The following is an 18,736-nucleotide window of genomic DNA, read 5'->3' on the forward strand; positions in this document are numbered from 1 at the left end:
CCAGTGAACTTTCACTGTGTGTGATGTGCTTTCCTGATTATCTCAAAGCTTTTTACAAAACGTTAACTGACAATAGCCCCCAGTTTTACAGATTGTGAATCAGGCACAGAGAGTAAAATGATTTGTCCAAGTTCACATAAAACATGCCAAACTCGGAATAAAACTCAGAATTCTTGACCCTCAGTCTCCTGTTTTAATCACATGTACTCTGTACAGTTAGTTAGAGACTGAATCTAGAACATTTTTTAAATGGTTTCATCATCTGGGTTATCATGGCCAACCAAACCATTTTTCAAGGAACGTTAGCATTCACCACACGTTCAGTGTTTAAAAGTAGCCTGGCTAACATTGTTTCATTGTCAGTACAGAGGGAACCTTAATCAATAGAGCTTGTGGAACAGGAAGCTTAGGTACAGGCAGTGAACCTTCTACATGCATCCCTACAAAACCATATACCTCAGTCCCAAACTTACTTGATTCCTGGAACTTCACATGATTTAGGCCTCGAAGACCCTGTCTAAAATAGAACAGAAAGACACTGTGAAAGGCAGACATGTGCAAAACAACATTTAGGAAATAATTTGTTTAAAAAGATAGGAAACCTACTAAATGAAAACAACCTAAGGAGAGCAGTTTCTCATATGTACTTAAAAGCCTTTTCCTGCTCAAAATGAGTGTTTGGTGCCACACCAAAAACTGATCTCAGCATGGACTTTAAGCCAGCAAAGCTTCAAAGTTCCAATGATAAACTAAACTAAATGAAGATGGAGCAAGGGTAAAACATCTCCTGCTTGAGTCAACATGCAAACATTGGCCACGTCATTTTTCTTACTAAATCTAAGCCTCTCACTCTACATGGGGGGTGTTGACATTAAATAAATGGAAATCTATGAACTATCACGAAGTCGCTAACTGAGTGACAGGAAAGCAAGTAGCGCTTTAGAGAAAACCTTGGAAAGTACAAGACAAGTATATATCAGTAAAACTGTAATAGGTTATCTAAGCCCTTATCATCTCCCACCTCACAGTGCCACACACCAAAAGCTCCACAGCATAGCAACTTTCATACCAATGGGGGAAGGTGGGCGGGAGAGAGGAAACGCAAAGCTCTCTAACACAGCTCCACGAGTCTGCAAGAAGGCTACATGGAAGTACTTGTTCCCCATATCTCCCAGCTCAGGATATAAACTCTGATCCCTAATGTTTGTTAGATCAAGTATTTTCATTTTGATATTTCTGACTTCTCCTGTTCCATGTCACATTTTGTTTTCCTGAAAAGCTGCCTGGACAATTGCAGGGTACATTCTACCAAAACAGGATTGCAACCTTCCTGATAAGACATCGTAATATGAAATGTATTAATTACTGCCTTTGCTAGCAAATCTTTGTGCTAAAAGAACAGTTATTAGAAAGTAAAAGCTCTCAGATGAGGTATAAGACTATGCGTCCAACTGTCATAAACCAGACAGTCAGGCATCCATAGTACATCCAGAATACTCACTAGCTCAGAGAAACTTGCCTCCTAGACACTTTATGGACATGAATAATACAGTGGTAATCCACAGAAAAAGAACCTTAAAGTCTTCCCAACAATGTCACTTCCAAGGCTTCTCATATGAAAATCCCACATGATGGCAGCAGTCACTTTTATGATCACAAAGCAGAATTAGCTACTCATATAAATAAAAATCTGCACATAATACAGGGAATGATCATCTGATAAACCAAATGCATGTCTTTTTATAAAATATGCATCCCCTTTTATAAAAGGTTACATTTGCTAGCGACTGACTGTTAAAACATGTAATTGCCAAGATAAGCAGGGAGACTGTAGCAAAGAGAGAAGAAAAGGGAAAGCTGCCATGCTGAGAAGTCACAGTTAAACTTTGAAAATACTTTAACACAGAAAACAGCTCAAGAAAATCATTAATTCAGCCTTGGTTTTGAAGAACTTCATGAACCAAACCATCCTTTCCCAATTGGTTCTTTAATATATTTTTTTAAAATCAAAAGTGTATTAATATTCAATAATTCAGACCTGTTTAAACATCCATATTTATGTAAGTATTCAGAGCTCAAAAGCAAATGCTACCATTGCTACTTCTATCTAGTAACCAGGCTGATGGGGGAAAATAGGGAGACAATAGCAGCTCTGTAGGAGCAAAATAACTGAAGCCCTGAATATTTACCATTTGTTTTACAAACAACAAAAATCTGATAATTGTTTTGGGCGCTGAAGTTGCCTTGAGAAATGCCAATTAGACAAATTCACAGAAAAAAAGAAATCTAGGAGAGAGAGAAGAGGCAGGATGGTGAGTGGTAGAAATAAAAGCAGAGATACAGGTAGGGGTAGAGTGCATTTTATTTCATTGAAGTGACATTCTGCTTTGAAAAGTCTTCCAAGAATCAGGTTTAGAATACTGTTTCCCCCGAGACAGTTGACAGCAATAGGCACAGAGATAGATATACTGCTCCCTGATCTCACTTTAGGTGGTTTGTTGCAGAATACAGAACTTCAACTCAAGTCTGAGCAAGCAAAGTTCATTTCAATTCAACATTATTCAAAATGTTTACCTAAACATATTTACAAAATAAATTGTCTGGACTAGAACATTTGAACCTTACAAAGATTTGGCGTTTCTACCTTTTTAGTGTCCCATGCTTGTTTAGAGAGGGCTTTGTCTGTTTCAGATGTGCTTTCCTCCATTCCAGGGACTGTCAATAATAAGACTAGAAAACAGAATAAAAGTTAGCACATCCCAATATTATAAATTTGCTAAATCCTGCAGGAACAAAAAACTCCGGTCATTTTTAACCCTAAATAACAATTCCTATTCTCAAATGATAAATAAGATGTCTATTTCAGAATAAAACTATATCCAGATCAATAAACAAAATGCATTTCATCGCAAATGTAGCTCATCAGCTTTCTAAAAACCTATTTGTTTTTCCATCTAGGACCAAGAAAACTTTCAAAAGCATGTAAGTGACTTAGCCTAATTCCCACTGACTTTTAGTAAGGCTTGGATAAGTACATAAGTCATTTTTGAACTGCGTTCACTGCAGAGTTATCTTGGGTGATTAGCAGACTAGCCCTGGTGTGAGCAGCCCTATGGCAAAGTCCTGACCAAGTTACTGTACCTCACTGGTGCTGCATTCACATGTGGACTTCTGGGGGCATATCCCATGGCTCTCAATGCTGCAGTAAGTGAACCACTCTATGGCTATGTCTACACAAGGATTAAAAAAACATGGCTGGCCTGGGTCAGTGGACTCAGGCTTGGAGGATTCAGGCTGCAGGGCTGAAAAACTGCTGTGTAGACATTCAGGCAATGGGCAGGAGCCCAAGCTCGGGGACCCTTCAACCTTTCCAGTGGAGCCCCATGACCATGAGTCAGCTGACCTACCCCAGCTGTGGCGACATAATGGGTTTTTTTCCCAGAGATTCTTTCCCAATTAATTGTGAGAGAACTTGTGTGACCTTGACACAGAGGAGGAACTGTGGGAAGGTACTAAAAGACTATCAGCACTTGAATGATTCAGTTTGTGTCCTTACTGTATAGAGGGCAGGTTATCAGTCTGAATGAAAGCTGTACCCAGGCTCTATAACCCCAGTTGGGCCAGCTAGGCAAGAGTTTAAAAGCATCAAACCTGGGCAAGCAAGTTGTATGTGGAAGGGAGAGGGATGTTAGGGGCAAGACCTAATAAGAGCCCAGTGAAGACATACCCTATATGCCTTTGAAAGTTTTACTCCAAATCTGATTTAGACTGCTCAAATCTAGATGGAGCACTGCATGCTGGGACCTGTAGTTTCTCCTTTGAGGCTATCCTATTTTTCTATTTGCTCCATTTTAAGTGATATGCAAGACTTAAATGCTTCTAGTGAGTTACCAATGTTGCCCCAATGGGGCAAAATCTAAACATTTCCACTGGGATATGAGAAACTGAATTTATATTATTTCTGTGGTCCAGGACATTTATGGGTTCAAAGTTGGGAACAATTTTATCGTGCAAGCAGCAAGGCTGCATAGCGACAGACAGAACATCCATACAAAGCACATTTCCATCTGCAGAAACCTTTCTAGGCTATGACATATTACACTATAACCCCAATCCAATAAATGCATCCATGCAGACTTTACAACTCAACTGGGTTCCATGCAGGCACAAAGGCCCACGTGCATGCCTCTGATTGCAGGACCAGAGCCTATGTTTGGAAATCACTGTATAAGTTTGCAGTACTATGTAAAAGGTTATTTATATTGCATGTTTTACTGCTCACTAACAGTGGTGTAAAGAGTACATAACAGAAGTTACAGTGGAGAATGTGTGTACTTCACTGTTGTATATTTCAGTATTACGGTGTATTTCTTCAAGGACTAAAACAAAGTCATTTTAGATGCATCTGTAAATCTCACTGCATAGATTAAAGGGCCTTCAATATATTTTGGAACTGACAATAGAAGCAATAACCAGCAGAGGGCACCAAAAATCATCAGTGATGCTTAATGGTTACTGCTACCTGTCAGTAGTGACATTAAGTACACCAACCCATTATGTTTAAACATTGGTCCTGAGGTATAAGACATTGATTATTTGCTACCCATAAGAACTGGAGAAGATCCTTCTATGGTGCCATATTTGAACTGCATCTCCATCATAGCTATTTGACAATTGTTGCACAAGTAGCTTACACTGGCTAATTTAAAAAAATGGAAAGTGTAAGTTATCAAAGCCACCCCTAAATATTTAACAAAAAGGCCTGGGTAGTTTTACTATTCTCCTGATCCCCAACATGTGCCCAAAGGAGAATCAGACTATCTGAACCTAGGTAACATTTAGAGTTGAGAGTCTGCACATTAAACAATCAGTGTTAACCGTCATGTGTTTTTCAATCTGAATGCTGGAAGTTTTATATTTTGAGGGAAGGTTGGTCACTGGAGGAAAGTCCTTGAGAGCTGTTGGATTAATTTACTGGAAAGGAAATGTAGCAGTCCTATGATTCTGAAGCCAGAATTCATTTCAAGAATTTGATTTTGTTTTGCCACTTGTTTTAATATTTTATGAGACTGTCAACTTGGAATGTTTGTCACAAGCCAGTCATCATCAACAACTAACAAACTAAATGAAATGCCCAAAAGAAACCTTGCCAATTACAGCAATTTTCCCCAACAGAGTTACCAGTGCTATTGATACCAGGGGGTATTAAATCTTGGTTAAAATATTCTGGAATATATTCTCTTTGTGAAAAGTGCTCTCATTGTGACCTCTGGTACCCAAAAACTTGTTGCCACCAAATGACTGATCAACGTGAAACAACACAGTGATCTCAGTCCAGTTCTAAAACATGTCCATAATGCAAACCATCACTACAAACTGGAGCTAGCTGGAAGCCCTGAAAGTAGTGCCAGCATAGAAATCATGGACTGCATGGTCCAGGAAATCTAAACTATCTTCTCACGCTTGAAGATGGGCCATGCCAAACAAGGCTGAAGTAAAATGGCAGGATAGAGTGTATGAGAAGCCTGCTCTATCCCTGATAATGCTCTATTATTTTGGACTTCAGTTTCCAGAACTGTTATTGAGGCACTTTTCTCCAGCACCAACCACATTTTGACAACTCCTGCAGTCCCACTTACATAGGAAAACCATTTAACGATTTCAAGTTCTGAAATGGATTTTCCATTTTCCCACCCCACACCACCCACCCCTAAAGAGTGTACCTCTTTTTTGCTGCATGTCTTGTGACCCTCCTGAAAAGGACTCTTGTTGAGTTGGGGTGATTGTACTTTGATGCAAGGCAGAATCTGAATTGGTCCTGGCAAGAAAGCAAATAAACCTGTTAGCTTTTTAAACTAAGGATGCTTATGAGGATAATAATCCCATTAGTCACATGAGAAATTCAGCAAATTAAAAGAAACCTGAAATACCACTTCATAATTGTAAAATATTACACTGGGATTATGTTGGGCAAGATTTCTCTATGAAATGATCAGATATCAGAGAACTGAATTTATTACAGCCTTATAGAGTAATTGTTTCAACAACACAACAGAGGAGGCACATCAAAGACGAACAAATGAGTCGCTATAGCTAGAAAACCATCTGGGGTGTACTCTCGCTGGTATCGTTGGGGCAGCGTATGGTCTCATAAAATAATAAGCAGCAGCACTTTTGTAGTTTAGAGCAATTAATAAACATTGCTTAAGCTTCACAGCATCTCTGTGAGGAAGATATTACTCACATTTTACAGAAAGGGAAACTGACTTGTCAAGGAACACAAAAGTAGCCTGTCTTAGAGCTAGCATTAAACTGTGGGAGTCCCAGGATCCTAGTCCTCTACTCAAACCATGCCATTCTTGCATGATGTAGTGTCCTCAAACTGGTAAGCACAGTACACCACATAGGCACTTCTTGTCCCCAGCTGTCAAGTGCAAGGGGCATGATGGCGGGGACAGATGACTCCATATTCCTTGCTCACTGATTGCTTGTGAAGAAAGACCAGCCCCACTTTCAATGTAGTTGTAAAAAACTAAGATTTTCAAACTCAGTAATTCTGAGCATCCTAGTCCTCTATAGACATATGCCTGGACAACTTTACATCTAAAAATCTAAGTGTGCAGTGGAATATTTTACGTTTAAAAAATAATCTCTTAAAAGAATCCATAAAGAGTTGAAAAAACTAAGTTCTAGATTCAGTTAAAAAAAAAACATGGCAATCCAGATTACCCTGAGTACTGTAAACTACCATAGGGAAAAACAAATGTTTCTTGCACTTCTAAGGGCTGTTACAGGATATAAGACCTTGGACCAGAGACTAATGCACATGGAATTATGCCACTAACCTTCTCCAGCTTGTATCCGATGGAGGCGACAGATACACAGTGCCATATGGACAACTGTCCACGTGATTCAATTAGTTAAGGGGGAGAAAACCAGGAGCTTCTTGTTTAAATAACAGGCCCATTTGAAAGCTTTGAACAAAGAATAATTTAAATTACTTTGGTCGTGCCAATACACTCTAGTGAGAAAAGTGAAGAGCATTTCTTGTGGAGGCCAAGCTGATTTTGGCATGACATTTCAAACAAAATATGCATATTAATGGTGGCTTTGTATGTGCTGCAGGAAAGAGTTCCTACTTAAAAATTCTAGCCTGCCAATACAGAAACAAAAAATGCTTATACCTATTGGGGTGGAGTGGTATAGAGGGAGTCATTCTGAACAGTCAAATGAAGGGGTAATCACTCTCCACCTCCTTCTCAAATGTTTTTCTTGACCTCCTCCCATATAATCCCACGTTTTCCCTAGCCACACACAAAATGACCCCCTCTCCCTGCTCCCCACCACCACCCACACACAGGCTGAAGTCTTCTCAGACAAGCAGGGATGGGTCATGAAATATGACGCCTTGCTAGTAGGACACAATTCACCTACAGCTTCAGATACAGTTTATTCCACCTACACATCTCTCCCACCACCACATATACATTAATACTACTCCCTCCGTATATACAGGTTGTATCAAAACTTTCCTCTGAAGAGAGAGAGACCACATAATGCCACTCAACTGGCTAGCAGCTGTCACTTTTGAGTAACAGCAGGATCACCCTCATGGCCAATAACCACTCTGGCACTGGCATTTTTAAAGCTAGTCAACAGCAATAAGCTAATTCTGTTTTATGAAAGTCAGCAAGAAATAGTGCTTGGCAGATGCTGAACTCATATGAGTCAGCTTGTATTAGAAACGGAAAGAAATCACCTGCAAAAAAAATTCAGCCCTGGTTCTGCTCAGTTTCGAAACAGGAGTCAGACCCCCACAACACTGCCATTTTGTACTTCTGTTGTATTTTTCAGTAAAGGGTCTCAAGGCACTACCTAAGCCTCTCAACAGCTCTGGGAGGTAAGTATTTATTACTGTCCCCTCTTTACAGATGGGGAAGCTGAGATACAGAGAAGCCAAGTATTAGGATTTGTGAAAGATCAGACAGCCATATAGCAACAAGGAGACTAACTATCCAGTTACATTACACTGGATACTGCTTCAGAGCAGGAGATATTAACTGTCCAGATTTCAGAAGGAACATCCCCTGCAAGAAAGACAGTTGTCCATTATGGGGGTTTTGGCACCTTCCTTTGACACAATTCACTGTCAGAGACAGGGTACAAGACTGTGTAGAATTCTAATCTTGAGTCAGCATGTTTTTATGCCCAAAGTCACAAAATGAATCAGCGGCAAAACCAGAACGGAACCCAGGAGTCTCCCATTATAATCCACACTCACGCTCTACAATGGTTGGGGTTTATCTGCTTATTTGAAGTAATTTGTAAAACAAACTTTAAATACAAACAGTGCTGATGAAGTCAACATTTTAATGCCACGCCATAAACCAAAGGATATCTGCCTTCCATGTTTATCCACAGACAGCGGACGCCGGTGTGGTGACCCAAGGCGGTTTCTGTCACGATACACTCTGTCCACCAGACCATGATGCCGAGTTGTCCTACTTGTATCCAGTCCAGATGACTGAAAAGGAGTCTAAGGGAGATAAAAAGTTATCAACAGAAAAATACATGTAGAAACCACCCAGCCAGAATCAAAATATCACAGCTAGGCCTGATTCTGTATGCCCTAAAAATAAACCTAACCACTATGAATACACCAGCCAATCATCATTTGGGCAATGTAACTTTTTCCTTAAATGTAATTTTCATATACGAGACAAATCACACTATATCTGGAATGGAGAAGAACTGGAAACTACCTCCCAAAAGAGAGGCTAGTAATAAGGGGAGGCAGACAGCAACAGATCTCCTGAATTTGCACTATTTTTCCAACCTTTAAGTCCTACCCCATCTTTGAAACACGAGGAACGATAGAAATGAATAAACTAACCTATGAACCTATTGCTAACTAGTGCATAAGTTACTCCTGGTGTATCATGCAGCATGGGTCCAGAAAGAACATGTTCACAAACAGAGCTTAAACTTAGCTATCAAGGCAAAAGATGCAGGAAGGGGATTCATCCCATACACTGAATTATTTCAGATTCCTAACATTCACTTGATGCTCTGTAGCAAATGTCTCTCCCAAGGCATTTTTTTCACCCCCTCTTATCAGCATCATAATTATCTTAAGACAATGACAAAATAAAAATATCAAAACAAGAAATTTTTGCTAACACAGATGATTAAAGCATCGAACATTTTTAAATTGAATTTACTTGCTAAAAGTTTCATTTAGATTGGGCAAGCAACTAGTCTGGTCAATTCCACTCTATGGATCTTATGCTTTAAAACAATGTATATGCCACTAGAACTTATACTACTTGGCAACAGGTTTCCCAGAACCTGAAGATGCTGCAGACAAGACTTCCAAGCCATTTCACTCTAAATCTTCTACATCAGTGGTTCCCAAACCGGGGTTCGTGAACCCCTGGGGGTTCACAAAATGTTACAGGGGAAAATTCCCTAATGGCGGACAGAGCTGTCCCTAGGAACCCCAGGCAGCAAGGAGCCAGCAGCCTTCCAAGACCTAAGCAGATCAAAGCAAGCATATCTATCAAACTGAGGAGATTTAAACTTCAAGACTCCTTATAAGAAATGGAAAGAGGTGGATATTTTTTGCTGATTTTAAAATTAAATAGGCAGCTAGTATTGTTTTTAAAATTATTATGAAGAATAAGTTTAAGCTTTGTTGTAATGTGCATAGTTTGCCTGGACTGCTCAAGCCCTGAATGCTTGTATAGGAGAAACTCCTTGAGTTGGCTTCTTAAATATCTTTATTCTGTTTCACCTCTGAAACTCCTTGATGAAACACAGGAGCCTTGTTGTATAACAGGCTTATTTAACGTGATACAAGCTACAAAAGTGAGATCTTGGAAGAATGTTGCCATTTTCATAATGTAATAAAAATACTGTAATGATAAATAACTAATAATAGTGTGTAATAAGCATGTCATAAAAACAAATTTTATATTTCCAAGATCACTGCTTTTATAATTTATACTCAGGTAAAGGAGAAAATACCTGGAAATATTCATTTTTAGGAGGGGGTTCGCAAGACTTGACATTTTGTTGAAAGGGGTTCACAGGTTGTTAAAATTTGGGAACTACTGCTCTACATCATCACAGTGCAAAGCTGCATAAGTGGGAGAACAGAATGCTCAGCCTCCACTCCTACATCAAGGGCTGTCCATGTGGGAAAAATTGGGTACTCCTCAACTCTTTGCTGAATCCCTTTGCTCCATCTGTTTGGAAATTCTAAATTTGCTCTTTCATTCAGGTCTTGCAAATACAGTATACTGTCCTGTCTGCCAAAGCACAGAGCCATCTTGCCATTACACAACCAGACATGAGGGGTTTGGGATGCAGGCTGCCCCAGGGCTGTGGTGGGAAGAGAGGACTACCTCCAGTCCTCTCTCCCCGAGCTGCTGCCACAAGAGGCGCCTCTCCTCCGGCCTCAGCAGCTCCGGCGGAGCTGGGCTAGGCTGAGGAAGGGTCTCCTCTCTCCAGCTGGCCATGGCAAGTCCGGGGCAAGTCTGCACTGGGGCTGGCGGGGAGGAGAGTCCCGCCGCAGCCCTGAGCCCCTGCGTAGTGATTAATAAGCAGCTGAGAGGGAACTTAGCCAGGCCTGCATGGAGAAGACCCTGGGAGGCAGCCTTGTGATATACTGAGAAGGAATTCGGCAGAGCTCGAGCAGTGAAAAGTGGGCAGAGGATTCATTCTGAGGAGGATGGAAGAATTTTTGTTCCTTTGAGTTGGGACATTATTACCCTACCCTAGGGAAGCCAGGAGCAGAGCACTTGGAAACTGTAGCAATCGGTATTATCTAAAACTTTTAAATACACAGAACACAAGCAACCTAAATAGAGAAAATTAAATGAGATTTTTAAAGTTTTCAGTGTTAGTAATATGAGATATCAATCAGTAACATGGGCAAAAAAATGCATAACTAGGATTGTCCTGACAATATCTTTTAACACAGGAGCAAGCTAAGTAGATTTAGTATATAAACCACAAATAATGAAATGAAACAAGCCACCAGTTTCAGGCACCATGAGAAAAATAATCTAGATAAAGCAGTCATTTAAAAAATTATCCAGAGTACAACAAAACCTATTAGCCATATTGAAGAACGGAGCCTACTCAGAAGCGGACGTTTAGTCACAGGACATTTGACTAAAGGATTTTACCCCCTCAAAAAAAAGTTGCCAAGAATATGCACCCAATTCCACAAAATATTCGTTCTGTAATAGACTCACCACCCACCCCCATCTTATTCTGTGGTCAGGATTATTTTGTCCAGTGTGTTTCCACTTTTACCTTTAGACTGTCACTCCTTTGGGGATGGGTCCCATTATAAAGTCCAATACTGGTCACATTATGAACAAGGCCCTTTTTTTTTTTTTTTACGGAAATCTTTTACAAAAGCTATTACATGGTTTTTACCAATTTTGACCAAATGATGGACCACTCAAGTATGTAAAAATACTCATTATGTTAAGAAAATCTAATATATTAAGTAGATGCACTTTAGTTTATGTATAGAGGCAAGGCTGTCTTTCAAGCAAGGCAATGTCATGGCAGATACATATATGCATGCGCATGCACGGTCCATGAAATAAACCACAGCATAAAACTGCTTATACTTTCAATATCCTTACTTCTCTTTATTTGTTGCTCTTTTCCTTTCCTCCTAACCCCCAATATTTACCCAGGAAACTGTGAAGTTAATTTTTTGAACTTTTTTTTTTAATTTTTGTAATAAAACACCAGTAAATTCCCAGAAAATTTTAAACAAAATAAAAACTGAAAACGAAGGGCCCTGCCTATGAACAGTACTATGCAGATGCACATGGGCACTATAACCATTAATAAAGCAGAGTTACCGTTTGGCAGCGTGCACTTATATGTGGCACCAATTGTGAAAGATGTTCACAACCAGAACGCAGCAAACCTATATAAACCAACTTCTTGGTAACATGCATATTTTTCCATAGAGCACTGTGTGCTTTTTATACTTTAAAATTATATTCTTTAGGACTGACAAATCTGATCTGCAGAGGTAATGATTCTGTGCTCTGGGCCTGTTATCAGGCTTTACTGTACAGTCTCCAGTTGAAGAAAGTCACAGCACTGATTTAAAATGTATGAACAGCAGCTGAAGCTCACCTGGAAAGGCAGGTCCATGGCACTGTTCCCAATCTGATTCACATTCGGCAGTGACCCTCCATAGTACTGGCCACGACTCTGTCCCAACTGCAAATACTGTGTTTTCTGTAATTGTAACTAAAGAAGAAATAAGGAAAAAAAAAAAAGGATGATTGCAACCAGGAGAGGTATTTAAAAAACAACATTCATTTCATTCTATTGTGTTTAATTTCCAACATCACCAAGAACAGCTTCCATCCCAAACAGTGTGAAAGGAAAATTGACACCAGCTCACAAATAAGTTTAACTATGAAGAGCAAGATTGAAGATGACAGCTTCCCAATTCTGTTTGACAAATGATAGAAAGTCAGCTTTGTAATCACATGCAAGTTTATATCAATAAATTATGTGAAACCATAAGGTATTTGTCTCACCTACTACACTAAAGAGCTAGAATTTAAAAAACTTGCATTAATCTGACATTTGACCATGCAAATGCCAAAATTAGATACGAGTTCAAAAAGCTCAGATATATATGTAACAAAATCATTCTAATTTAAAATACATATATTTGTTTAACCAAACTTCCAAAGTTTTCGGCATTTGTATTTGAACAGAATTAGTCAGTCTAAATTGTAACCTTAAACTGTGTAGGAAATCCTCTTATTGTCAGGGCACCAGTTTCTTAACACTGGAAAGGGCTGTTTAGACAAGCTGCAGATAGCTCTTAGATTGAAGTTTTACACTCTGGACATAAGAGGAATTCCTCACTATAACAGACTTGTATGAGAGTAAACAATGTAACACAAACAACAGTTTTAAAGAATGCAGGAAACACCTTATTTTTAAATGTTAAATGACAACACACTAGCTGAAAAACATTTTAGCATGTTCATCTTACCAACGACAGTTTTTGTGAAGAGATAAAAGGAGAAAAGGAAGCTTTGCACATGGAATTAAGTAATCTTATTTTCACTGTTATTCCTTCTCTTTTCAGAGAACTGTCTGTCCTTAACCACTTTTGATTAACAGAACCTGCCTTTTAACAAAGTTTTAAATGACTGGCTCTCTTTTCAAGATCAGAAAATCTTGCATCCAAATCAAATTTTCCAAGTTACTAACTCTGTTTTCAGTCATTTCTCCTCGACCTCTGTACTACTTTTGCATAGCAAACTCAGATCTGATGTTACGGTGCCACCATGTCCCTATGACAGACTAACCAAGTGCGGACTTGGATCATTTAAATGCAACAGCTTTGATGTTTTAATTTCTGAAAAGCAAGAAGGCATTCCTAGACTGGCAATGATCATTTGTTTAAAGAATGTTTGATCCATGGACTGGAAGCACTGTGGCGTGTACATCAACAGATCTCTCATTTTCACTCACAAACGGATCCTTAAGCTGTTCTCTTAGAATCCCAGGACTTCAGAGAATGAGGTTTAGAAAAGCTCAGTGTTTACATGTTTGTTTGTTTTCCTTTCTTTTGAAATGATAAAATGGGCCCTATGGTCCCGCCTTTAAAGGCTATAACAAAGACTATGGGGTTGAACAAAGACATTTATGTCAAGCCAAGGAATTTGGTTCCCACTAAAAAGTTGAAAAATGTTACTATCAAGGCTTACTCAGACAAAACAACAATAATGTGACCAGGCCTCCTGAACAGTTCTGAATATGTACTGTCTGTCTCTAGACAGTGTTCTCAGGTCGCTCAATTTCACAAAACAGTGAAGTCACTCTCAATAGACAAATGTGCACATTGATATGATAAAATCCAAATATTAGAAAACAAATCTACTTGTCCCTTAATGGTGAGCACTCTACGAGAGCCAGCAATTTTCCACAGACCCAGTTAACCCAGATCTCTGAACTGTTTTGTTTGAGGCACTAGATTAATCTGACAATGTATCTGACAATTCGCAGATCTAAGCTCAATCACAGAAATTTTATTGTCAAAAAGGCACAAAAACTATGCTAGCTGTTTAGCAACTGTGAAGCAAGTGGTCTGCGCTTCCCATTCCTTAAGAATGTAACTCAATCTACAGAGGATGGAAGAGCTGAGAATCAATTTGCTGTATTTAGAGTGAAAGTGATTTCTTCCATTATCCCCTTTGATACCAGAACAGTCTTAAAATGAGCTTGTCAGAAGGCGTTGATGTAGCTTTGATTTTACCAATACTACCTCCAGTGAATTCCATGCAGAAAAATTACTAAATTTTAATTGCTCATTATTGCTACTATTTACTAGTTTTCACCGCTGTATAAAGTTACATCTTGTATTTTTATTATTCTCTTCAGCCTCTTCCATTTTAAAAGTTCTGCCCTGCAACAGCTGCTGCTGGTTATCGCACAGTTAAGTCAACACTCAACCTACTTCACTGTAATAGTGCAAAGCAGTCTCAATGCCTCACCTAACACCCTTCTACCAAGAACATACGTGTTTTAGAAGACCCATTCTCATTCCCAATAGGACCTGCAGTACAAAAGAGACTTTACTCACCTTACAATAAAGGTGTTTGAGATGTGTTGTCTATACATAGTCCAATCTTGGGATCACACATATCCCATGCACCAGAGACTAGAACCTTTTGGCCAGCAGTGCCAGTTGGCCCATGCCCTGGCTGCTCTCATGCTCCTCGCTCAAGAAGGCATAAAAGGATGGAGTGGGGCCAACTGCCTCAGCTCCACAGCCAACCAGAATTCAAATGATAATGGATTCCAAAATAGCAAGGAAGGCCAACAGGTCATGGAACACACACAAAAACATCTCAAAATATACCAGTTATTGTAAGCTAAATAATGGTCTTTCCTTCAAGCAACTGTCTACATGTATTCCACTCTTGGGACTCGTACAGTAACTCTGTGCTAGGAGATGGGTAATCTGAGTCTTAACCAAATAATGATTGAAGGACCACTCTGCCAAAGCAAACATCTGCTCTGCACACCTCCCCGATAGCACAGTATTTTTTGAACGTGTGAACTGAACCCCAGGTGACAGCTCTACAAATTTCAGCAATAGGGACATTTCTAAAGGAAACCACAGATGAAGCATGAACTCAAGCAGGGTGACCTTTTGACTGGTCAGGGGGATCAAACTTACCTATCTGATAACCCAGTCTGAGAGCACAGCATGGGCATAGGCTTTGAATAATCTAGAAGAGACTCTGCATGGCTTAATTCTATCTGCATGCAAAGAAAGCTCTTAAAATCTAAAGAGTAAATTTTCTTTCAGGATCACTGGCATGAGGTTTCAGAAAGAAAAGAATTGCATGAATAGTCTAATTAACATGAAAATTAGGTATTATTTTAGATCCCATCCAAGGTTCCTACCTAGAGAGACACTTTATCCCTATGAAAGATAGTGCATGGTGAGTCTGCCATTAAAACTTGAATTTCTCTCACACAACAAGCAGAAGTAACAGCCACCAAAAATGATGTTTTCATGGAAAGATGATGTAATGAACACAAATAATTGTTCAAATGGAGGACCCATAACATCAACTAATATCACACATTAAGATCCTACAAAGGAGAGGATTCTCTAATCAGAGGGAGTACATGTACTAATCCCTTCAGAGATCTAGACACGGTTGGATGTGTAAACACTGTGCACAGAGGTCTACTTGGGTCTAATTTTTAAGCCTGACCCAGATCCTCACCCACTTGACCTGAGCCTGAAACGGTTGGGTTCACATTGCATGGCTCTGCCTGTGCGGTTTTGAATCTGAGGATTATAGACAGATATAACCACAGGTTGAACTTTTGTAGAACTAAAAAAAGTCCAGATGATTTTAACATGAGCAGGTTATCCAAAATTAACAGAATGTCTGTTAGGAAGAGCGAGGTGTGATGTCATTCTGTCCAAATGGTAAATCTTTTCCTTTTGACATTTGTGTCTTGTGGAGTCCTTCCTACTATTATTCAAGATGTTCAGGACATCCCTGGAACCACATTTCTCCACTTCAGCTAGGCAGCAAGCATTCAAGATGTACAGTGCAGAGACATTGGGTCTGGATGAAAGGTCTTCCTGTCATCTTGGGCGATCAAGCCTGAGACCAGACACAACATTTTTGGAGTCCCTACAATAAGTCTCAGGAGGTTTGGAAACTAGAACAGTCTGGGCTAAACTGGCGCTACTAATATAACATTACAGTATTCTGCCTGAGCTTTCTCAGTGTATACGGTATTACAGGAATGCATGGGTTGGGGTTCACATCAGATCCCAAAACCATTAGAAAAGCATCCAGTAGAGATCCTTGACTTCGGCACCCTCTCAAGCAAATGGTGTTGCATTGTGTGTTCATCTAAGGCAAAAATATTCTATGGTTGAGTGACTCCGCTTCTGGAAGATCTGTTGAATAAGAGCTGTTGAGTAACTGAGTTCTTTCTTCTGACCATTCATGGACAGAAGAAAACTGCTGGTTCAGCCAATCTGCAAGGGAGTTCAGTCCTGAGCAATATCCAGTGTCTGATGCACCAATTCCATAGCTGGATTCCTTCCTGACACAGGATTATCTGGATCCTCTCTGCCAGTTTATACAAAATACTGCAGTGGTGTTGTCTGTCATCACCAGTATCCATTTGCCTTGGATTAGCAGTAGAAAGCTACACTAACTACACTGAGATGTCAAGATCTGTCTCTTGACCAGAGAGCCTACAACTGATGATTTAAGTGTGTTCCCCAACCCAGATTGGAAGCATCCATCATCAGTGTTAATGTGGAAAGAGAAGGCAACAATGGAACACCTTTGCATATATGAATCAGAGAAGAAGAAGAAAGTAAGTGCTGATGAACCCTCAAAGGCATGTCTATACGATACTTCTCTGGAGAGAGTATCAACTTCAACCAGCCCTGAATACAATCAAGTTGAAGTCTGGCATGGGGAACGAAGAAAGTGCCTGATGCCATGTGCCTAGAATTCTTTAGACGCGATCTTAGGGACATCTGAGAGATGCACTCTAACTGATTTATAATTTCTGTCATGACTTTGAACCTGAACTGTGGTAAGTAGATACCACCACAGCAACAATGTATCTTCTTTGATGGCATCAAAAGATATTTCTCCCCATTTATCCTGAGCACCAGTTTGGCTGGTACCTGAATATAATAAATGTTGCTTGAGGCTAGCTGAGGAGGGGTACCTGGAATCAGCCTGCTGCCAAGATAAGTATAAATGGAAATGTTCTGCTTTTTGAGAAACGTCACCATGACCGCAAGGCATTTTGCAAATTTTGCATTTTGCAGCTGCTAAGCAAATGGGAGAACTGTGCATTGGAATTGTGTTCCCACTGCAAATATTTTTTTAGGGGCAGGTTGGATTGAAATATGGAAATGTGATGGATGTAAAGCAGTCTTGTGGATCTAGGGAAGAGATTATTGAGGTTAGGGGCAACACTCTGAATATGAATGGTCAAATGAGTTTGATTCTTCTCAGATCCAGAATTACTCTCTAACCTCTCTTCTTTCAAGGCATCAGGAAAAATGGAGAATAAATACCCTTTTCCCTGAACTGAAGAGGAATCTCCTCTATGGCTCTGAGACACAAGAGATTCAAGCCCTGGTTGCAGAATTCTCGAGAGGGGTCCCTAAAAAGAGACAGGGAAGCTGAGCGGGAGGTAGGAATGGTCTGGAACTGAATAGAATATCCAGTCTGAATAACCTCAAGGACCCATTGTCCTGCTGTAATATTGTTCCAGGTTTCCCAAAAATAAATCAGAGGGTCCGGTTCAGAAGAAGCTCTTGACAAGACTGTCAAATGTGTTGCCTGTTGGATCAGTAGTGGGTGCAAAGTAGCACCCAAAGAAAAAGCTCAAGGACACATCTTGTGGAAGAGTTGCTTCTTTCTTGGAAGCTCAGCTGATCTCTGACAACATCAGGAATAAAGATATGATGTGTTGACTGTGATTGAGGCCTATTGTTTCCTCTTCAGTTGAGGAGCATACACACCAAGCAATTTTTTACAAATGGCTTCTTTTGTGGTCACACTGGTTCAGGAGTGTACAAAATAACAAAGCTCCAAATCTACCCCAAAGGAAGAAACTTAAGTGAATTGACATATTTGGAAGGAAAAGCTATCCTCGGACTGTCTTCAAATGAGAATTTCTAATTATCAAACACTCCTCTCCAAAAGCTTTGCTGGCAAAGGGTCATGCACTTCCTTGACAAAGTATCACAAGAGTCCAGAGAATAATTAAAATCTTTAACAACAATTAGCAGCTAAAACCTCACTACCAGTGGCAGTAGACTCTGGATACTGCACACATTCAATGACAATTGCAACAACGAGGTGTGCATCCTGGTTACAATCTTCCAGTATCCCATGTGAGATATAAAATGCTACTAACAATCCACCTTTTGAAGAGTCAGAACTATTTAGTTCAAAGAAGGATGTAATTTGTAAAAAGTCTAAAACAGCTGAGAACTTAAAGGAGCTATATTTAAAAACAAAACATTATTTCCCAAAAGCTACAAAAGTGATACAGCCAAGAACATCCTACATGCTGACAGCACCACCTTTACAATGAAACAGCAATTTGTCATGTAACAATTTGATACCTTAACTGCCTGCACATCCAAATAACTAGATTC

At 39.7% G+C, this 18,736-nt stretch overlaps 1 protein-coding gene across 5 annotated transcripts in view; it reads right to left on the reverse strand.

Moving 5' to 3' along the window:
* The window catches only part of CRTC1 (CREB regulated transcription coactivator 1), a 58,909-nt gene that overhangs the window by 19,702 nt on the left and 20,471 nt on the right, over positions 1-18,736 (reverse strand). For all 5 annotated transcript variants that reach the window (XR_007771429.1, XM_050934493.1, XM_050934492.1 and 2 more), the window contains 6 exons: positions 12,172-12,288; positions 8,399-8,536; positions 6,846-6,907; positions 5,724-5,818; positions 2,645-2,730; positions 474-517 (listed from right to left, as the gene is read on the reverse strand). Coding sequence is in view for 4 of the 5 variants with exons in the window: in XM_050934493.1 (XP_050790450.1) it covers positions 474-517; positions 2,645-2,730; positions 5,724-5,818; positions 6,846-6,907; positions 8,399-8,536; positions 12,172-12,288 (542 nt within the window). In the remaining variant the exon portion in view is untranslated. The remainder of the gene's footprint in view (positions 1-473; positions 518-2,644; positions 2,731-5,723; positions 5,819-6,845; positions 6,908-8,398; positions 8,537-12,171; positions 12,289-18,736) is intronic.

This window comes from Gopherus flavomarginatus, chromosome 24 (assembly GCF_025201925.1).
Source record: "Gopherus flavomarginatus isolate rGopFla2 chromosome 24, rGopFla2.mat.asm, whole genome shotgun sequence".
NCBI lineage: Eukaryota > Metazoa > Chordata > Testudines > Testudinidae > Gopherus > Gopherus flavomarginatus.